General features: G+C 37.9%; 1 protein-coding gene across 1 annotated transcript in view; it reads right to left on the reverse strand.

The window, feature by feature from the left end:
- LOC136885335 (E3 ubiquitin-protein ligase RNF169) overlaps positions 1-23,765 on the reverse strand; it is a 311,450-nt gene that overhangs the window by 12,468 nt on the left and 275,217 nt on the right. The window contains exons 8-9 of the mRNA XM_068230285.1: positions 16,208-16,749; positions 7,480-7,491 (exon numbers count right to left, since the gene is read on the reverse strand). Of these exons, the coding sequence (XP_068086386.1) occupies positions 7,480-7,491; positions 16,208-16,749 (554 nt within the window). The remainder of the gene's footprint in view (positions 1-7,479; positions 7,492-16,207; positions 16,750-23,765) is intronic.

Below are 23,765 nucleotides of genomic sequence, written 5' to 3' on the forward strand. Positions count from 1 at the left end.
AAACCCTGGGGATACACCACTGAGACTTCAGGGGACAGTTTCCAACCAAAATACCCCCAACAAGGAAGAAGGTTATTCCATCACAGAGATGCAAAAAATCTGTGTGAGATGAGGTCTGAGGAAGGAATTTTCATTTGAATGCCACCGGTGCAAGGCGGCGCTGCACGTAGATGAGTGTTTTATGATCTATCTTATACATAAAGACTTTACAAAGTACCTCTGACAGTAGTTTGGATATTTCCTCTCCTTAGGTTGCTGTAAAGCATGCCTTTTCAGTGTTGGTAATAATATAATGTGAAGTAATGAAAATAAACGCTACACCAAGGCATAAATAAGTTCAATTAAACAGTATGTGAATGGGTTAAGTGAAGCGGCTAGGAATTCAAGAATCATTGAAAAAATCCCAGAGACTAGACTTTTTTTTTTTTGCTAGGGGCTTTACGTCGCACCGACACAGATAGGTCTTATGGCGACGATGGGATAGGAAAGGCCTAGGAGTTGGAAGGAAGCGGCCGTGGCCTTAATTAAGGTACAGCCCCAGCATTTGCCTGGTGTGAAAATGGGAAACCACGGAAAACCATTTTCAGGGCTGCCGATAGTGGGATTCGAACCTACTATCTCCCGAATGCAAGCTCACAGCCGCGCGCCTCTACGCGCACGGCTGAGAGACTAGACTGACAATACTGAAGACGTGTGCAGGAAAATGTGCTAACCCTCAATGCTCAATAATGCTGCCATCTATTGTCTGTAATGAGAACAAACTTTTTTTTTTTTTCTTTCAAAATTGGACAAAGCCTTAACCGTTACATACAGCAAATGGAAATTCTTGTGTTCGTTGAAATGCAATGTTGAAAATGAGGTAATCATTGCTGCTCAAGTGTAAAGTAGTGCAAATATTAGATAAGTAGGATAACCAACCCAGAGTGAAATATCTAAATAAAAAATACATTAATAAATAACAGCAGAAAGAACTGATGAAACCACAAAAATTAGAAAAGTTTATGAAACAAATATAAATTTCTATGGTCTGCTTGAATCCCATGTTCACTGTTTCTAGCCTCATTCACAAAATTCTTCTTCTCTTTATCCTTTGGCTGTGTTGTTCCTTCCTTTCCTTAGTCTCCTTTCTCGGCGATTTGTCCTGGAACCTCCTGAGAGATGTTCAGTCTTTCTGGTCCTCCCAGTTCCTGCAGATCTTCGTTTACTTCTGTCAACCATGCTGACTTGGTCTTCCTCTTTTGTCAGTAAACGAGAGGCCGGTTGGTCAACTTGGCGTGATGCACCCTGTAGACATGTCCATTAAATGCTAGGTATCTCTTCCTGGCAACGTCCATGATTTTTTAGCAGTATTTGTAGAATTCTTAGATGGGTCGCCTTTTGTATTAGTTCCCTTTCCTTGACTGATCCTAATATCTTCCTCAATAATTCAGTGACTTGGTTCTAAAAGGGCCAATGTCAAAAAACCTGTTTTTGAGCTATGAGCATTTGAAGTTTTGCTTATAGTTTTCCAACTATTATTTTCAACAACTAACTTTAAACAACTTTATAATTTCTTTGTGGAAGTCACTGTATTAAACGCTAATTTTTTCTATGGTATTCTTTAAAAATGGCCAGGCCTCTAATCTTTATTGGTAATCTAACATTATTGGCAAGGGCTTATTTAATTAAACGTTAACTGTTCGTTTAGTACTTATCAGAGACATTGGCCCTTTTAACATGTTGCAAGCTAGGATAAAACGCATTTGTATCAGTTAATATCTCAATTTTGATTTAAAAAATGACATTGGCCCTTTTAGAACCAAGCCGCAGAATTTTCTTTCCTGGATTTCGAGCTTGTCCACAAGTTCCTTCCTGCAGAATACTAAACGGTCTAAGGCAGTAAGGGTTCAGGACGGATGACTGTCTGGTAGTGCTTCATTTTAGTGTTACGCGATAAACACTTTTTATTGCTGGTGTTCTTGGTCAGTTGGTATGCCAGCTCTAGCTTATTAACTCGAGTTGATAATGCTACTCCTTCGGAGTGCCTGGGTTCCAGCCATTCTCCCAGGTACTTAAACCTGTTGGTTTTCTTGATCGTTCCCTGCTCCAGATGCAATGTACAAGGAGATTCACTGATGTTTGTGATATACTGCGTTTTCTCAAGTGAAATGTGTAGCTCTACCTTTGCTGCTTGTTGTCTGAGAACACCGAGTTGTTTGATTCAAATTAGATAAAAGTGTCAGGGGGTTGGCAAACGCAAGGCAATCAATATTGAATCCATTGTGTGCTTGTGTCAAAGATACAGCGAGTTTCTCTCAATGGTTGGCCGGCAGGCACGCCCAACTTATCTGCCTCCCATTGACTCATCACTAGAGGCACCTGTTTTTCGCAAGGCGCGAAATTGCAAAATTTTTGTGAAATTTTACAAATTTGGCTCAAAAACGCAAAACTATGTATGTTTAAGCGAAATTGCAAAATAATTCATGAAATTATTTGGAATTGCATCATTTAAAGTTAAAAACGGAGATTCGAGGCGAGTACATCAAAAGTAAAGATAATATTATATCGATTATCGCTAAATTAGCTTCCTGTGAAGCGAGAAATTTATCGTATTCATAATTACTTGTATTTACTCTTGCCTGATGAAAATCGCTGCTGATCGGTGTGTTTAATTTCCTATTCTGTGCTCAGTTTATTAAAATGGTTGTGACCATTTTTAATCAAGAAAATGTATTTGCATCGGAAGGATTTTACGTGTTTGACAAAACTAGAAAGATACTGATGTGCAAACAGTGCAATGTGCGAAATGAGTGGCAGAGAAAGGACACGTGCCTGAAACATATGACAAACAGAGTTTCACATAAGAAGAACAAGGAAAAGGCACTAACGACGACAGGCATCAGAAGACAAGCTAGTCTCACAGACACTAGTTCAGCAGAGAAAAGAGCGAAATACGATAAAGACGCATTCATTTTATCTATAACTTGAACTTTTCGAGAGGCAAATATTCCACTGGAAAAAGTTACACAGTGCAGCGACAGCATGGGAATGCCCGCACTTCACAGTTAAGGCCCATGCTGGGAACATGTATTAATTGTTGACCTGTTGTCGAGTTGTGAAGTGTTACTTTGGGGTATAATTCTCATAATGCCTCCACATGTGTACAAACTAGAGGAAAGGGTATTTATGTACGATAATTATGTGAAAACAGAGAGTCTGGCTCCTTGGCGAAATAGTCAGTGTACTAGCCTTTGGTTCAGAGGGTCCCAGGTTTGATTCCTGGCCGGGTTGGGGATTTTAATCGCTTCTGATTAATTCTTCTGGCTCAGGGACTTTGAGTTTGTTTCCATCCCAACACTCTCCTCTTCATATTCAGACAACATACCACACTACCAACCACCACAGAAACACGCAATAGTGATTACATCCCTCCATGTAGGGTTGGCATCAGGAAGGGCAACCAGCCATAAAAAGGACCAAATCCACATGTGACGCAGTTCGCACCCGCGACCCCACAGGTGTGGGATAAGCGGTATGTGAAGAAGAAGAAGAAGAATTATTAGGTGAAAACAGAGTCTTGCAAGGAAGGCGTTAGGTGATTTGTTTGGGCCGATGACCTTAGATGTTAGGCGCCTTTAAACAACAAGCATCATCATCATCATCATCATCAGGAAATTTGTAACACAATTTCCAGTGGCCTGTTCCACGTACGAACTTTGCAACTTTTCACTTTGCACTTTCCAGTTCAGATTTTGTTCCACCATCACTTGTCAGATTTAGCTTGCAAAGTGAAAAGTGAAACATTAATCCTTACTTACTTCAGCCTTTATTTCCAACGAGTTAACAACTGCTTATTGCAAAAACATTGTCCCAATGTTTGTTTACACGAGTCGGAGCTGTGATCATGAGAAGATCTCAGGCTCGCTCAAGATCGACTTGTTTGCACGTAACAAGGAACTGATATGGAAGATGATAGATTGCATTCAATATAAACGCTCGAGTAGCCACGTACCGTATTTGGTAGTGTATGAATACTGATAGCGGATAATGGAGAAAAACTAACACACCAGAATTTGCCCGTAATAACAGATGAATCAGTAAAAGGGTTCTCATTGTAACCAAAGGATACTGCACAGATTAATATAGGAATTTTTGAAGGTTACACTGTAATAACACGGGGGTTCTGTTCTGCTACAGCGGCTCCGGTCGGATGTGCATCTGATTCCGACATCTCAGTTTAGCCCCAAATGTTTCCACGCTATAAATACTTAATCTGCCTCGAATTATCCTTAGCAAGCTTATGACGCCTTTTTCATAGGTTCTTAATGTCCCATAACCAAAACGAATAGAAATAAATAGGCATAGATATCAAGGATAATTTAATAAAAAACCACCTATTCAATACTTTCCACGTTTAATGTGGTTATTATCTACATGATTTTATGTAGACTTATTTGGTCAGGTACATGTTTCACCCATTATTTTGGGCATCTTCAGCCTGTAAACAACCTTTAGGTCAAGGTTTGGGACCTTTTTAACCAATATAAACATACCAATATATACACTATATACAACATATACATTATATACAATATATACAAACATAAGTCAATACAGTAAAGTTTTTTGGTCCTAATCTATCTAATATGGAAAATGTCCATGTTTGTATATATTGTATATAATGTATATGTTGTATATAGTGTATATATTGGTATGTTTATATTGGTTAAAAAGGTCCCAAACCTTGACCTAAAGGTTGTTTACAGGCTGAAGATGCCCAAAATAATGGGTGAAATATGTACCTGACCAAATAAGTCTACATAAAATCATGTAGATAATAACCACATTAAACGTGGAAAGTATTGAATAGGTGGCTTTTTATTAAATTATCCTTGATATCTATGCCTAACGTCATCTTCAATACGGAACAATAATGAGAGTTGTTACTTGTAGAAATAAATATTCGAGAATTTTAACATTTCCTTAATGCTAAATGTGGGTTTTGCCCTATTGTGAATTATGTTAAACTGAATATGAAACTGCATTGTTCTAATGGAATAATTTTGGGACTGGATTTTATTCCGTTAAATGCGGGTTTATGTTAAATCAAGGTCACGCAAAATCGGGAGTTATACTGTACCCTTAAACCACATCACATTTCAACAATTTAATCCTATACTTGTTTTAACTCAAAGGTACCGATTATTTAATGTTGCATCAAACTCTGAAACATTATGAAAAAACATTTCAAGCTCCCTGTAGAATAATAATAACCACTATAAATTTACATGGGAACAGCCTCTCTGAAATTTAACAAGATGCGAAAATACCTCTGAAATTAGTTATGCACACCGATGTATCACTTTCTCTTTGAAGGTTGTACTGTTTGGTTCTTGAGATCAGCCCAGTACTTTTTCATTTGTTCCGATTGTAATTTTTTCAATTCGTTTGATATCTGTAAAGCAAGAGGGTTGCATGGGCAGTTCTGGGGATGAACAAACTGGTTCACTGTACCATGAATAACAATAATAATAGTGCACAAAAGGGGTAACGTGTAACATTATATGAAATTTCTATTTCTATTACTCCCGCCCCGGTGAGGTGCGGCCCCCACGGCATGGACATCTTCATGGGTGTCATATCCATTATTCTTACGGTGTCACCAGCTGATAAGCAATGAATATCCTATATTTTGCTTCTGACACGATAAGTGAAATTATTGTATTGTATTGTAACACTGTATGGCCAACATAGGACCACTCCAGTTAATTATACAAAGAAAATTTAGCTTTTCGATGCTTCCAATATTTCTTCATTCCCTCAGATGCTGACATCCTTTCTTCAGTTGAGAACCAACACACTACCTTTTGCCTCTTTATTAATTTTGGTTTGTAATCTCACATGAGAGACGCTGAGGATCTTAATTTTGTCTGTTTTGTTCTTGAGATAATTTTGTGTTATTTGTAGTTCATTAATGAAGAAAAAAAAAAAAAAAACAACAACCTACAACGTGTTTTCCAGTCAGCGAACGGGTCAGTAATGGAATGAATGAAGCCCCCATCTTACGGCGAGAAAAGGAATTGTGCTGGCTGCCGAGGCCTGTCTCACTCCTCTGGGGCAATGATTAATGACAGACAGATGAAATTAAATGATACTGGAGTGTGTTGCTGGAATGAAAGATGACAGGTAAAACTGGAGTACCTGGAGAAAAACCTGTCCTGCCTCCACTTTGTCCAGCACCAATCTCACATGGAGTGACCAGGATTTGAACCACGGAACCCAGTAGTGAGAGGCCGATGCGCTGCTGCCTGAGCCATGGAGGCTTCTTGTAGTTTATTAATATCATTCTTAATTTCTGTGATCCATTTAATCCTGGTATTGCTATTCCACAATATTTATATTATTTTTCGAGTAATTCTAGTGTCCAGTGTCCTATTAAGATGTCTAAAATATGAGACGCGCTTCTTTCTAATTGTGCTCAATACTGGTTTGATTTCCTTATAAAATGTGTTATTTGAAGGTATTAACTTGATATTAAAATCACAGGAATAGAAACAGCTTTTGGGTGGTTAGGCCGTGTGCATTATGCAGAGTTTCGTCCAGACTTGCCATTTGGACTCATCAGCTGCAATGGCACGCTCCTCCAGGACTCTGCTTAGCAGTGGCAGACCAAACTGTGTGGCCCCGCCGTGTTAGCAAATCAAGTTTGCTAACCTGCTAAAGGAGAAATGACTTCTCCGTTTAATAAATGCTCCCCCATTGGAGATACAATATTAAACGGAGAAGTCATTTCTCCTTTAGCAGGTTAGCAAACTTGATTTGCTAACACGGCGGGGCCACACAGTTTGGTCTGCCACTGCTAAGCAGAGTCCTGGAGGGGCGTGCCATTCCAGCTGATGAGTCCAAATGGCACGTCTGAACGAAACTCTGCATAATGCACACGGCCTAACCACCCAAAAGCTGGTTCTATTCCTGTGATTTTAAGATCTGCGGCCGTGAAAGCCTTTTTTTGATAACTTGATATTGTTTATTTATACACGTTCTAATTTTCTTCTTTCTACCTGACGTATTTTATCAATCTACCTGACGTATTTTATCAATTTCAGCTCTATTAGTAGTTACATTTTTGTATTCTAAATGATGAGCCCGCAAACTATTTAATGAAATAATTCTGACCCTGTATTTATCTTCAAAGAACAATATTGAGAAAACAATGTACAATTCATCAAGGAATTGAAATGGCGTATGGCTTTTAGTGCCGAGTGTCCGAGGACATGTTCTGCTCGCCAGGTGCAGGTCTTATGATTTGCCGCCACATACACCCAGCCCCCATGCCAGCGAAATTAACCAATGATGATTAAAATTCCCGACCCTGCCAGGAATCGAACCCGGGAATCGACCAGAGGCCAGCACGCTAACCATTTAGCCATGGAGCCAGAAAATGCATCAAGAGAACACCAATGAGAGAAAAAGATTTATATATAAATAAAAAGCACTCACCTCTACAATCTCCTGCAGGATTCAAAGTACGTGACGTGGAAAGAGAAGACGAAGACCACCGAGCACACCAAAAAAGAAAGAAATACAGAGTTAGAGAAAAGAGAGAACTAAAATATAAAAACTAGAATATACCAGGGTCGGAACGTTAATAGTGGCAACTATTTATATACAGCTAAGACATAACAGAAACCTGCGTGAAATATCTACAGTACTTCAATGAATACTCCCTGTCATGTAAGCGTGTATATTATCTGCGCACTTTTTTAGCGATAGATTTACACCCTAGTGCTGAAGCGGTCGACCTCGGCAATCTTCGAGATTCGTACTGGCAACCTTTGAAACACTAACTATGCATCGCTGTGTGACATCTGGCGTACACATTAGTACTAGTACTGTTGTTATTTATACAGCAAAGCCAAACTATAGAATTCACTCTAGGAATAAGATTCGCATCGAGAAACGTTATGTAATGTTATATAATGTGTGTGTGACACAGTTGTTGGCTTAAAATAACAAATGTTTAGAAAATTCATGTAGATCGATCATATTATCGATTCAATTCAGATTTCATTTCCATTCAGTTGGCAGTATTAACGGAACCGGGAGAGCTCCCCCCTTACTCCTCAAAACCATAACAAATGTATCGCTAAAACGTGCACAGATAATACAAAGGCAGATTATCATAAGGAGTTGTAACTCATTGTAACTTCCGCCGCAACATTCCCGATATTTCGCATAGATATCCATTCAAACTATCACGAAAGTATAATTTATTAAATTAAATAACACGATTCGCCTGTAAAGTTCGATTTTAAAAAAAGTTAAAGGGAATACGCAGTAATTTCACTGGATAATTACAGTACTTAGCAGTTTTTGGATTGTTGAAGATTCTATTAGAATTGTTGATGATACATGCACATGGTAGTTGTGTAAACAAAATCAGCTGATTATTATATTCCGATAATTTGTAGTCTTAGTTCCCTGCATACTTTGTACTTTCTACCTTTGTTTATTCATTGAGTAAAAGTTAATAATCAAATTCCTATATCCCAAAAATATTGCAGTCAATCCCCGGCAAAGTTATGACAGAAATTATTGTATTATCTGTGCACTTTTTAGCGATACATTTGTTATGGTTTTGAGGAGTAAGGAGGGAGCTCTCCCGGTTCCGTTAATACTGCCAACTGAATGGAAATGAAATCTGAATTGAATTGATAATATGATCGATCTACATGAATTTTCTAAACATTTGTTATTTTAAGCCAACAACTGTGTCACACACACATTATATAACATTACATAACGTTTCTCGATGCGAATCTTATTCCTAGAGTGAATTCTATAGTTTGGCTTTGCTGTGTAAATAACAACAGTACTAGTACTAAAGTGTACGCCACATGTCGCACAGCGATGCACAAGCGATTCATAGTTAGTGTTTCTGCAACCTTACCAAAAGAACACAAATCAAAATGAAAACCAGCACAATACTTACCATAAGGGCAGTAGTACAAAATATGAAGCATGGAGGACATAAGCATAAAGGAAAAAGGCCAGGGTCTTACATAAACGTTGATAGGTTCCCAGGTAAATATTGCTAACTACCAAATGAGAGATCAGATTAAATTTTGAAACAAGGAAAATTTACTTAGTAAATAAAATTTGAAAATCGGTATAATATAAGAACAGTTAAAAATAGATATATTCCTTTTTCTTAGAAAAATCAAAACACAATTAAACTAAAGGAGAGAAACAGGATTTTAAAATAATATGGAAATCAAGGTGAAATGAAGCTCCCATTAAACATAGGCTTCCACCCAAAATTAAGGTTTGAAAATTCACAACTAACTTGTTACCTGACGTACAGAAATATTAATTTATTTAAATTTTGGTTGCAACCAATATGCGGGCCCGCGATATAAATTCTGTTTAAAATTGAAATCTGCTACACTACAAACAGGTAAGAGGAGACACGCACAAGAAAAACACACACAATAGCGTACAATTAAAAATCAGTGGCAACAACCGCGAACAAAAAAACTACATAATTAAAGGAAACCAGATTAAATAATAATAAAACAAGGTGGGTAACTATCCCAACCAAATTAGAAAATATCAATGGAAAAGATACATAATGCGTTCCCACATAATAATAGAACTCGGAGCACACCCCAGGACTGACATTTACAGACGCCAAGCCATCATCTCATCATAATCATCAAAGCCACCAAAATAAATAACGTGTCATCAGATAAGATAAGAAAGCGGTGACCATCATGCAGTAATAACAATGGCAAGAAGCCGCAAACCAAGAGCAGAATGAGACAGGCAAACGTAAGGAATTTGGCATATTTAAAGTTCAATATCGACCAGCAAATTTCAATCTTTTACAGACTCAAACTTATTAAAATCATAATAAATTTTTTCATTACTCCCATGGGTTACAATACGAAATCACATTTACTTTTGTTAAACAGTATGCCAACTGCGTAAATAATTTAGAATGGAGGGGGCTTTGGATCACGCCAAGATGCATATATGAGGTGTCATTTAATTTAAGTCCCAACAATGCAAATAACAATCACATCTAAATAATAACCAAGTTGAGGCAATAGTAACAGGTAAAAGGTAAATACGAACAACGTAGAAAATTAGGGAGGTAAATAAAATTAAATGAACAGAATAATAATAATAATAATATCGACAATAATAATGATAATAAACACCACCAAGAATGAGTAGGCAAACAAGATACGAACCACAACACAGTAAGTTTAAACAACACCCACGAACTACAGCCTCATACACGCATACCTAGCGATTCCAAGTTCCCGTAAAACTTTGTTACATACTTTTACAAATTTAAATCCTATCCGTTACAGTAAATTTTGTTACCAGACGTTTACAGCTTTTGATTAACCAACAGACATTTCGAAGATGTGCTCCTTGGCTGTACAAGCTCACTTGAATAAACGATGCTTTACAGTACTTACTTGGGTAGAGTTAAGATATACAACTTACAACACATTTTGCACATCCCATCTAGTTAACGGTAAACACTCATATGAAGTTTTCTTCTTACACCAATAACAAGGAATTAAGGCTGGAGCACACTGATAAATATTTTTAAAAAATTAAAGGGCATAACCCTGAAGTTGTCGAAGTTATCCTCCAGAGTCAAGCTCCATTTTTAAAGCGCTGCGATCCCGCAACGATGCCACTTCAGCAGCTCGGCTTAACGTAGCCATGTTGAATACTCAACCACCAGAGCCCGATTGGTCTCTCTCACAGAGAAGGCGGAAGTGGCAAAATTCCCATGATTCAAAGCTCGCACCACGAAGGCGTGCAGAAATCAAACGGCAATTCAGCGAATCACATTAGTCCAGCCAAATGTCCAGCAAATACGTAACAATTAGGGATATAGTTTTGAATTAAATGCTGATGGTAAATTCCACAGTTAGGCAGCAGTTCCAACAATGGCCGATAATGTAGATAACGGCTCGATACACAAGCAGACATGCCATATAAATTTTAAAAAATCTCATAAATGTTTTGATGTTATAATTCAGTTATGTCCAATAAATATTAGTTCCCATTTTCACGTCACAGTTTCAAAGGTTGCCAGTACGAATCTCGAAGATTGCCAAGGTCGACCGCTTCAGCACTAGGGTGTAAATCTATCGCTAAAAAGTGCACAAATATATAACCTTACTCTTCCTCCCCTGTTAATACTGAAGGTAGTGTTTTTTAGTTATTTTCAAACCAGTGAGTTTGATTCAGTGTTGCTAACCATACAGTTTAGGGACCCTACTTGCCGATACGGCATCTTACAGTTAGTGTCAATCCTGCAGGTTGGCACTACCGGTATGTAGTCATGACTTTTTAAGATTATACGGTACTGCCAATGCCATATAATTAATGTTGTGACAATTGTTAGAGGAAAATCTTGCTTCCTGCCATATGTGTTGATACTGAACGGTTAACAAGTTATCGAAAAATCTCAACTGGAACTGTTGTTTAATAGTGAAGCAGTTCTTAATGATGGACTTTTTAGGACAATCAGCCCAGTTGTGTGTTGGTTCTTAGCCTTAGATGTGACCGAAAAATTATCTGTAACAAGAGGAAAGTACTGACGGATTAACTTGTGTTATAAGAAGGCCCAAGAAGGAAGCAAGATTTTCCTGTAACAATTGTCACAACATTAATTATTCTAACGTTACAATGAATACTTCTTATCCAATTGCACAGCACGGTCTGACTTATGCCTCTTGTCTTAAAGTTGATGTTGCATAGGTCATATCAAGCACGATTTAATGTTATACTCTGGTTTTAAACTACAAAAGTTCCTCTAGAAGAAGGTGTCATTGGACCCACGTCTTTTAATGTTATAATGATAGCGTAAATTGAAGAAGATCCATTTTGGTTTTAGACATTCTACACTTAGGACTGATCACGTTCTAAATTTTAATTAAAAAACTGTATTTTACCACTAGTTTCCTCCATTAACCATCATTTGTTCTATCCATATACTTTAGATGTTTTCCAGTGTGTTAATTTTAAGATGTCATAATGTTAAAGCGGTTATTATATAGTAAACTTTATATCTTACAAGGATTGTTAAGGTCCAAGACAAATGACTTTAAGGTTGAGTTAAGGCTGATGATGCCCCTGAAAGAGGGTGAAACATGTACCTAATAAGACTCTATAATAATATGTAAAAGTTTAACCATAAGATTCTTGGTATGTATTGAATAGGTGGTCTTATTAAATATTCTTGATATATTGGTCAACTTCAATACGGAACAAATATGAGAGTTGTACCTTGTAAGTGGTATGTTTCAAGCTGTCAGTGGAGAGATGGCATGGAATGACATCAGCAGACATATAAGTTTTGAGTGTTGTCTTTAAAAGTAGGAGAGATCACAATATGAAGATAAAGTTGGAACTCAAAAGGACAAATTGGGACAAATATTCATTTATAGGAAGGGGAGTTAGGGATTGGAATAACTTACCAAGGGAGATGTTCAATAAATTTCCTATTTCTTTACAATCATTTAAAACTAGGTTAGGAAAACAACAGATAGGGAATCTGCCACCTGGGTGACTGCTGTAAATGCAGATCAGTAGTGATTGAAAAATTGAAAATAATTTACTTTCTTCCAATACATATTAAGCGTAGGAACTAGATGATAAGCTTTTCCATTTAGTCTATAACTTACACTACTTTAGTATGTTGTGGAATTTAAAACAACTGTGCATTATAGTTCAGCACAATAGCAGGATCTATAGAAAACAAGACAATAATAAATAAATATATGATTCTCTTATCTCTGAAGCTGATACCTATTTGTTGAAGGATACTGAATAAAACATTCCAATTAACGTTGTCAAACGCCTTCTCCCGATCAACAAATGCTATAAATCTTTGTTTATCCTTTTTATTTTGTTTTTCTATCACTTGCCTCAATGCTAATAATATTGCTTCACTTGTTCCCATTCCGTTTCTAAAACCAAATTGATCTTCAGATAATTGTTCCGTTATTCTGTTTTCCATTCTCTGTAATATTATTCTATTTTTGAGGCATGACTCACTGGACTCAATGTTCTGTATTGTTTAGCGGATCTTGGAGTAGGTTTCTTTGGTAATGATATAAAGGCATCACTTAGGTCATATTATAACAGTTTTAACCAGTATTCACGTGTTTTGTGCCAATAATGCAAAGTGTTTTTGTCTGTGTTTGGTTATTTTGAATTTGCTTTCCTTAGAAATATCTTGGGGTTAAATATACCCTGCAGAATGATGACAGGTTCTGCAAGCAATAAATTGTCAAAACAGAAAGAAGGGCATAACTGCATGCATATTTCCGGAGATTTTAGCTAGAAGAAATCCCAGCCCAAATAATATTCTTACACTAATGCTATTGCGAATGTAAATTTATAGTCACAGTAAAGCACATTTATTGTACCTGATACTGTAGAGAAATGAGTTATTTAAATAATGCATTAGGGCTTAAGGGCCAAATTCATAGACAGCACTTATACATAAGTGCCCCTTATAAGCCAGGTTTCATTTCATATTACCCACACACACTTAAGTGACTCACTTATATTGCAGCAAGATGGAGGATAATTAAGTTATTTGATGAAAGTGTTGCATTTCATTCACAGAATGAATTCTGTGCACACAGTAGGGATGGAAAATCCTGTCGAAATGAAATGTGACCAACAATTTAAAGAAGGTTTCATCTGAGTAAAATGAGAGTTATGAATATTCTTGTTCCTTTGTGTGAGAGAGTGAACATAACCTCTAGAGGACTCACTATCTCACCATTAATGAAGATGTTGTTTTGGGATTTTATGCCACCTCCTAATTTCAGGTTGTTGTTATTATTATTATTGTTATAATTATCATCACCATCGTCATGACCGGTATTTCACTTAATTAATTGGAAACGTGTTGCAAGTTAAGTTATCAAGACTGTAGACCTATGGAATAGTAAAGAACTATACCGAGTTATAAGAAAAATGAACGTGTTGCACTACCATCATTATTTTAAGGTTGATTTGTGCTATTATACCAGGTTAGTCAACCAATCATTTGCCGGATGATATCAGAAGTTTCTGAAATTATGGCATCGCACATCAAAACATACTATTTACATTTAATTGCAATGCAACGGCTACGGATATATTTGTCAAATCATTAAAAGCCTTGTAAGGCTACATATTCTACATTTGGATGAATATTTGTATAGGTTTGAGTACCTGGATAACTATAAACATATGATATTAAGAAGAAAATTAGACTCTGGGCATTTTCGTAGTTTGCATTGTCCACAACAAGTTTTTCCCACGTCATTCACATTCAGATGAGAAACCGTGTCGGTCTGCTTGTTCTATATTATGTGCATGTTCTTGCAGGTGCCATCTCAGTTCGCTGTTTTGTTATCCATTCTGATAACCAAATACAATATAGACGATCTTTTAACCTCAAAAATGTTGCGTATGGTCGCGCGATGCCCTTCTATAAACAAAACACAATAGATCATCCCACTATTATGTAGCCAGGGGCGTAATATACAGCCCTGCCACATCTCCAGTGAATATGTACTGTATCAATGACGTGTGCTTTTTAAGTGCTGTCTATGAAATGTAAACTCATATAAGTGAATACTTATAATAAGTGATCCCTTATTACTTAACCTTTTAAGTGCTGAGTTACCAGATGACTGTTTGGTACCTCAGTGCTGAGTTTTTTCATTCGTACGTAATTTTTTTTTGCAGAAGCCTCAATTTTTTACTTATCAGTGGGGTGATTACCTTAAAATGTTTATAAATGTTGGTTATTTAAAAATCTAAACGCAAATGAAAAATCCTACAATTATGTTCAATATTATTTGAAGAGAAAACAAAATTACACTTTTGTGCCCATGCGTACATTATCTTTATACAGAATAAAGACCCCCAAAGTAATTTTATTTCCTAAAATCTGTAGGCAACTTATACATGTAACTTCTTAGAAGTAAATAAGTTGATATTTTAAAATACCGCATTTACGAGAATAATACCCGCACATTTTTTTAGCATCAATGTTGGTATTTTTTTTTTTTTTCAAAATCAACCTTCCTAAATTTAGGGTGCGGGATTATTCGGTGGCGGGTATTATTCGCGTAAATACGGCGGCGGGATTATTCGCGTAAATACCCGAATTTACGCGAATAATAACCGCACATTTTTTTAAAAATTTGAGGCACGAAATTGGGATGCGGTTTTTTGCGTCTAAGTTGGCATTTCTTTTGTTCAAAATAAGCCTACCTAAAGTTAGGGTGCGGGGATTATTCGCGTAAATACGGTACTTTCTAAACCTGAAATGTGGTGATAGCTCAATGTTTTGTAATGGCTGTTTGTGATACCAATTTGTTCACCTATCTGTGCCAATGCCACTGGCACAAAAGCTTTAAAACATCAAAGATTTTTGAGTTGTCATCAAACACTACTTGGCTCTCACAGTCTGTCACAGTTTCTTGAAAGTCTGGTGGAGAAAAGTAATCCGTCCACCATGAAAATAGTGATAAAATAGCTTTTGAACTCACCGGGTTTTTCTTCTTTCGTTTAGAAGGAGGCCCTGTTTCTTTCTCACACACAATTTTTTTGGCACTCTCTGTATCATTCTTACTTTCAAAATCGCTTAACAATTCATTAAAATCATCATCTCCATCATCACTTTCCGCTGTGGTTAATAACTGAAAGAATCTTTGATCCGAAATAACATTGCTGCAAGAGCAACTAAGACTGTTGTTCCGCCATGTTTATTTACATCACAGATGAACTCCACAGACGTCTACAAAAAGCTCTGTAAGTTACTTCCCGAAGGTATAATCTGTGATCACTTAGTTCTAAATAATGCTCAACAGATGGCAGAACATATCAGAGATCAAACTGGCACTTGAGAGTGAACCGGGAAACTAAAAAAAGAATTAAAGTTCTCGCGCACCGTCTATAGACAGGTGTATCACTGTTGGACCGGCCGTGTCATCCCGTCTATAGGCGGGCGTAGCACTCATCGGGTTAAGGGTTCCACTTATGTATAAGTGCTGACTATGAATTTGGCCCTAAGTGTAAGAAAGGACCCAGAACCCTAATTCTGACACCAAAAAGATGATATCTAATCTTTAAGCGAATAGAATTAGATTACAATCATGCATTCTTGAAATTCCAAGGATACACCTACCTTACCCACTGTTAATCGCAGGATGGTCTGCAGTTCAGTCTTCTGCATCTCAGTTTGCTGCTCGTCTTCTTTGGCATTGGCCGCTGTGTTGTTGTTGTTGTTGTTGTTGCTGCTGCTGCTAGATGAGAAGAATGTAGAGGAGGAGGAGGAAGAAGAGCAGGCCTCATCCGTCACCGTCGTGTAACCCAGACTGGCGTCTGCCTCTGTCAAGTAATCCACGCTCTCGTCGGCCTCTGTGATGGTACAAGCTGCCTTCTCCGTCTGGCCGTAATCGATGCAGACTGGCACTTCCGAGTTGTAGAAGAGGTCGGCGTCATATGGAGCCGGGGCAGAGGGGATATCGACAGGAGTGGATGCCGACGCTAGAGGCTGCTCACAGGACAGCGCAGGTAAAGGAGAGAGGGGCGGAGTGCTCACGTCTGGGACCTCGAACAAGCCGAACGAAGTAGAGTCCTCGTCGGATCGCATCTGCCTCGTAGCCATCATTACGGATTCTGGACTGATCATTGTTCTCACTGATTCATTCTTCGCTGACAGCAAATCTGGAAAAGTGGTAGATATGCCTTTAAGTTGCTGAATCACAACAAAAACATTCTCAAGAAGGGTGGCTGCAAATGAAAATATAAAGATAAATTATATCATCCAATGGAAAGAACATAATAAATCCATTATCACTGGTTTCTTGGGGCTGTAAATGATGATGATAAAAGCCCAGATTTGTACGCAAAATGCACGTTCTTTAGGTATGAGATAATGATATATAAGGGGTGATCTTAAAGCTACTGTTCGACGCCTGTACAGTCCTGAATCGGGATGCCAATCAAGAAACATCGCCGTGATCATTGGAGCACTCATCCCACCGACGCAACCAGGTTGAAGATGCCCGTGTAGTAAAACACCATGTCCTGCTGCGTGAAGAAGTCTGTAACTACCTGTTACACATCCTCGTTCGACAGGAAGCGTCAACACTTCAAGGCCTTTCTGAGGGGACTGAAGGCGTGATGATGATTATGCACCGGCTCGCCCTACTTTTTAAACAAGTTTACGCAACATAAACAATACTGTACATATATACGCATGATTTAAGTGATCTGATAGAATCTGAGGACGTTCTAATAGAACGAAACATGCCATCCTTTGTTCAAGAGTGTGTATTTTTTACAGGTATGTTTATAGTGTTATAATTTATATTGACATTTTGTGTATTTGACAGATTGGAAAGTTTTTATGTCCCGTTCATCCCGGTCTGGCCTAATCGCCTAATCCACTGCCTGCTTGTTGTTGTCTGTAACTGATGAGGCTGGCCTTCCAGATCAACCAGCTTCTTGTGTCAAAACACGACCCTCATGCAACTTAGTGCACCATTCCACCACAGTGGTTTTCGACAGTCATACTGCCCCATACAGAGTCTTCATTCTCCAATGGATGTCCACCGGTGGTTGTCCTTCGGCAGCCAAGAACAGAGTAACAGCACGTTGGTCCTTTTCGGGTGCATTTGGTAATAACGTCGCCATAGTTGACGTGACTGCATTTAACACAGCACGACATGACTCCCATACTAATCCCTTTGCCTACATGTCTGTGCTTACATACCCGCATTGGAGTCGCGCTACGTTGCATGTCGACTGCAGCAACGCTCTCAAATGGCAATTTTTAAATCACGTCTTATACTTTGGAAGATGAACGTTCAAAAACGATTTTACCTCAGTTTGATAGTGCATATAAATGCATATTTTAATTTCTTGTCATGAAAATTGCATATTTTCCTTGTAACTGTTGTATTAAATTGCTTTGAATCTCTTTAGTCTATGTCTACTCCTCCGTCCACTTTCCTGATACGAGGTCGGAGATGAAGCGAGACGAAATTACGATCCATTACATAATTATCACCTATCTATTAAGATGCCCGCAGAACTGTGGCCACTGGGGGGAGGCAAGTGGTGGAAGGTATCTTGGGGTATCTGCTATAACAAGCATAACAGTTGGATTAAATTGCTGGGCACATAGCACAAACCCATTTCTTCAGTTGAGCAAGAAATGGTCAATGGGGTCCTCTTGGGGCTGTTTGGTGGTCACAGCATGAAGGCAAGTTTATGACGCTACATTCTCTTCTGGTGGTATTAGCAAGTGCAACATCATCTGAGTATAAAAGAGTTCAAGGGACACTTCTTTGCAGGTCCCATGTGACTGTGTCCATGATTAGGACAAGGAGCAATGGGGATAGTGCGGAGTCTTGGTGTACACTGACTTTCATTAGAAAGTTCTCTGAGATGCCGATAACACAACGTACATGACTTGCGGTGTTCGTGTATAGCATCTTGATCCAAATGATAAGCATTTCTGGTACACCATGGTCATAAAATGCATACTAGATCACACGATATGAAACACAGTCGAAAGCCTTTTCAAGATAAAGGAAAACAAAATGCAGTAACTGTTGTTTCTCTCTGTGTTATTCAATGAGCATTTTGGAAGTAAAGATTGCATTGGTTGCTCCAGCACTCCAAGTGAAGCCGCACTGGTTGGTACTAATGGCAATGTTTTCACGTAGTCATCAATCAAGGATTCTCTCATTGTGTGTGACAGGAGGCGAATTGGACAGTAATTTGCAAATTCTGCCAGATCACCTTTTTTCCTTGAAGATAAGCACGATCTCTGGGAACAGAGATAGGGTCAACTATAGCACTGAAAATTTTGTCAGCCAGTCGATCATGGGCTCTTTCAATTCCTGCAAGATCCAGAAGTCTGCCGGAAGGTCATCTGACCCTGATGCTCTTTGGTTCTTCACACTGCTGATGGCGATGAAGACTTCCTCTGACGTAATGTGTAAGATAGGACCTGCTGTTGGATTACCTTCTGGAAGATGAGGATGTGGGAACTCAATGTTGGAAATCTCTTCAAAGTGTTGTTGCCAATGTTTGAGGATGTCCCTGTAATTGGTGACCACCTTTGTATTTTATGCACACACAGTGCTCAATATTCTATACCGACTTTGTTCTAGCTTTAGTCAGCCATAAGAAAGTTTTCTCTCCTTCACAAATACACTGGACTACAGACATTAACTGCTACTGCTAACATTTTAATGGGAAAGAACACCGATGGTGGAATTCAATTACTACTTCTTATCATACCAAATCTAAGCCATTGCCCTGTTTCTTACGATGGTGTAGAACGCTCTTTTTTTTGGCTTATAAGTCAATTCTGAGTGATAAGCACTAGAACTTCTCCACGAAAATCCAGTAAAAGTGCTTGTCATCTACTGTGGGGTGAACTACGGGAAAAGTGATGAATAAAACATTATAAAGGAAAGGATGTATTTCAAGTTGTGTATGGACGTGATCAACGTGTTAAATACCAGCTGGCCTTTGGTACAACGGTCCGGGGTTTAATTTCTTATTTTTGCTGGGCCAATTAGCCAATTAGCAAATAAACTGTCTTTATGGTTGTTTTCTGTGTTACTTTCAGCACCAAACAAGTAAAAAAAAAAAAAAAAGAACTGCAAATGTTATAAATTTTCTTCCAAATGTTGATTTTCTGGCCACAAAGGTGTTGCTAACAGCCAATTAGCAATTAGCATAATTGTGTGCAAACATAAACTTTCAACATGATTAGGTGATCCTAGGGAGGTGAAAAAAGTGGATGGAGGGAAATGATCCACAGCCTGACCCAAAAGCTAGTCTTCTGGATTTCAGTCCAAATTTGTGCAAAGCTCTTCTTACAGATTTCTCAATCATGTTAACTTGTCTCATTTCTTGCACGGCTTTCCTGATCTCAACAACTGTGAAACAACAATCTCTAACCGTATTGAAGGCAATAAAGTGGTCATCTTGAGCTGAAGTTGCTCGTTTTCTCCTTGAACCACGTGTCCTGGAATAAATTCATGGCTCTCTAAGATGGTGATACATCCTTTGCGCAGCTTACTGAGAATTCCCAAGAACTCTAGCCGCACAATGCTGACAATCAATCAATCACTACTGATCTGCATTTAGGGTAGTCGCCCAGGTGGCAGATTCCCTATCTGTTGTTCTCCTAGCCTTTTCTTAAATGAGCACAAAGAAATTGGAAAATTATTGAACATTTCCCTTGGTAAGTTATTCCAATCCCTAACTCCCCTTCCTATAAATGAATATTTGCCCCAGTTTGTCCTCTTGAATTCCAACTTCATCTTCATATTGTGATCTTTCCTACTTTTAAAGACACCACTCAAACTTATTCGTCTACTGATGTCCTCCCACGTCATCTCTCCTCTGACAGCTCAGAACATACCATTTACAAGTAACAAGTAACTATTCTCATTTTGGTTCCATATTGAAGATGACGTATGTCTCGAATATTATTACAATATTCTTTTTAAGTCCACCTGTTCAATACAATACAATATAAACCACTATTTCATATGGTTAAAATTAGTAGAAAGCTCAGTCAAGCTAGCGTTGCTGGAACAGCCCGACGTACTTAATACGCACCGTACGAAAAGAACTCGATCATTTCTTCCAACAAATGTTTCAACGGGGTTATAACACCAACTTGACCGTCTTTTGGATCCAATTGACTACCAACATAATTACTGACACCCGCTAACTTTGACATACGTTATCATTAGCAACGCCTCCACAAAAGTTCCATTTTCTTTTCTACTTTCAGATATATCAACCGTATACATTTTAACATGTTTATTACGTTCACACTTCTGTTTTAAATAACTGACAGTGATTTTACCATCTTGGATTCATACTATGGGAATTGAAGAAACATCCCCCTTTGATGATTGTGTTTACACTCAAGGCCGACACAGTCTTAATGATATATAACAAAAAGGATCCATTTTAGTTTTAAACTCTCAAAAATTTCATGTTTAACCACGTTTTAATCTTCAAAAACTGTTAATTTTTTTTTTTACACTTTGGCGCATTATCGTTGTTTTAGATGTTATTGTATAATGTTTTACAAAATCATTATTCATAATTTATAAGATTAGAAAAACTCCATATGTATTATTTTTAAGATTGATATAGGCTGATGATGCCTGTAAAGGAGGGTGAAACATGTACCATTGACTTTTATGTATTATGTATAAAATTTTAACCATATGAAATAGTGGTTTATATTGTATTGTATTGAACAGGTGGAGTTAAAAAAAATATTGTAATAATATTCGAGACATACATACCATTTAATCGAGCAGCTTGTCTCCTTTCTCCCAAATCTTCCCAGCCCAAAATTTGCAACATTTTTGTAACGCTACTCTTTTGTCGGAAATCACCCAGAACAAATCGAGCTGCTTTTCTTTGGATTTTTTCCAGTTCTTGAATCAAGTAATCCTGGTGAGGGTCCCATACACTGGAACCATACTCTAGCTGGGGTCTTACCAGAGACTTATATGCCCTCTCCTTTACATCCTTACTACAACCCCTAAATACCCTCATAACCATGTGCAGAGATCTGTACCCTTTATTAACAATCATATTTATGTGATTACCCCAATGAAGGTCTTTTCTTATATTAACACCTACGTACTTACAATGATCCCCAAAAGGAACTTTCACCCCATCAACGCAGTAATTAAAACTGAGAGGACTTTTCCTATTTGTGAAACTCACAAACTGACTTTTAACCCCGTTTATCATCATACCATTGTCCAACGTCCATCTCACAACACTATCGAGGTCACCCTGCAACCGCTCACAATCTTGTAACTTATTTGTTACTCTGTACAGAATAACATCATCTGACCTTTCCCATCCTTCAATAGTTGCTCTTTTGGAAGGACATAGCAGCATTTTTACACACTAAAGTATGGCATTTAAAATAACATAACAAAAGAGCTTACAAGTTGGTAAAATTATTCAGTTTTGCTTGAAATTAGCCTAAAAAGTTTTAGACACAACGTTGCAAGAAAGATTGGCTATTACATGCTCATTGTCACATTGTTATACACCACAAAATAAATGAATTACTAAACGAATTTCAGAACATCTAAAATTATTTTCACAAAATTGCATTACAATTTTGAAAAGTTTCAAGAAAATGTAGGTGGGCTGTACATTTTTGCCAGCAAGTGAAGTATATGTCTGTTGTGAAATAATATTATGCAGACATGATAGGAGTTTTATTTACTTGATTATAATTAATCTATCACATGGCCTTTTGGTCGGGAGAGTCCAAGGACATCTTCAGCTTGCCTGGTGGTCTTTCTATTTGACACCCACAGACGACCTACGCGTCTGGATGTGGGATGATGATGAGGCACGGAGAGGGTGAAACCCGGTGTAGGCACATAGCCTACTCCTGTCAAATAGCACCAAGGAGCTCAAGCCCGAATGCACCCATCTGACGGACGAATCACCATTAGCAACATCATATGCCCTCACTCCATATGAACGCTGCGGAGATGTTGGGAATTGGATGCTGGCTTTTGGCATACAATCTAGCAATTAGAAATTGTATACTGCCATCTCTCCTACTCTGCCGGCCAACATTCTGACGGTGAAAATTTTTCTCCTAATAGGACTCAGTTGGCTTTCCATGGTGTCAAAACGTACAGGCTTGACACCGTAACGATCCTGGCCACCAGGGGTCCTGAAACTAGGGAATCCCCATGAGTTATCACACAGTCAAAATAAATCCAGTCAGTACCCAACATGTCATCACATAGTTTCGTAGTTCCCCGTGTTATGTCAGTCCCATCCCGAGAATCCCAGCTCAATTGCATGTTGATACATGAAGACTGAAAGGGCATTTTCACTGATGGCATAGGAGGCTCACGTACGAAAATTCCATTATAACTTTCCTTATATACTGTAAAAGCGATGAATAGCGTGAAATTTCCCATAAAACAACTAGTTTATGATTTGATTTCTGTTCAATTTCTATGGGCATATTACGGCCCTTTCTGTTTCTCGGTTATAGTACTTTATTTGATTACAACACAGAAAAGTATAACAAAATTAAATAAAAAAACTGTTCAAATAAAGTTTGAAAAATATCAGGCCACACAACTCCTATAATTTATTCAATTTGGTCAACGAGAGCTTGTTCGAAATTGAGTTGACTTATTGCTATTACACCAAATTCTTGTTGTCATTATACGCTGTTGTTGAATAAATGCGTGAGAAAAGTTCAATGTTTTGCAAAATTTGTGCATAACATGATGTCAAGAAAATATAATTTCCTAACTAAAATATGATATTTTGGTATCAAATATCATTGCTGTAACCATCTTTAATAATTTGGTGCAGGTCTTTTGTGGAGAGCCTGTCGCTGTGTTGCGACAAAACGACAATGGCAAGTACTGTTTACAGCTGTCTATGCTGCACTTAACACAAACTGCTGCTAGATGTAACCAAGCGACAAATCCTCAACGTACAATGGTATTTTTTAAAAAAAATTGACTGATCCTACAAAACCGCCTAGAACATCTTGTTGCAGAGTGATATCAGGCTATATTATGTTTATTATTTTGTGAGGAGTCTGCGGGGCCCCTTACATTATGCCCCTGGCTAGAGCAAAGAAATTATGATGATGATGATGACTTCCCAACACTGCAGATCTCACTCTT

Source organism: Anabrus simplex, chromosome 14 (assembly GCF_040414725.1).
Source record: "Anabrus simplex isolate iqAnaSimp1 chromosome 14, ASM4041472v1, whole genome shotgun sequence".
NCBI classification, from domain to species: domain Eukaryota; kingdom Metazoa; phylum Arthropoda; class Insecta; order Orthoptera; family Tettigoniidae; genus Anabrus; species Anabrus simplex.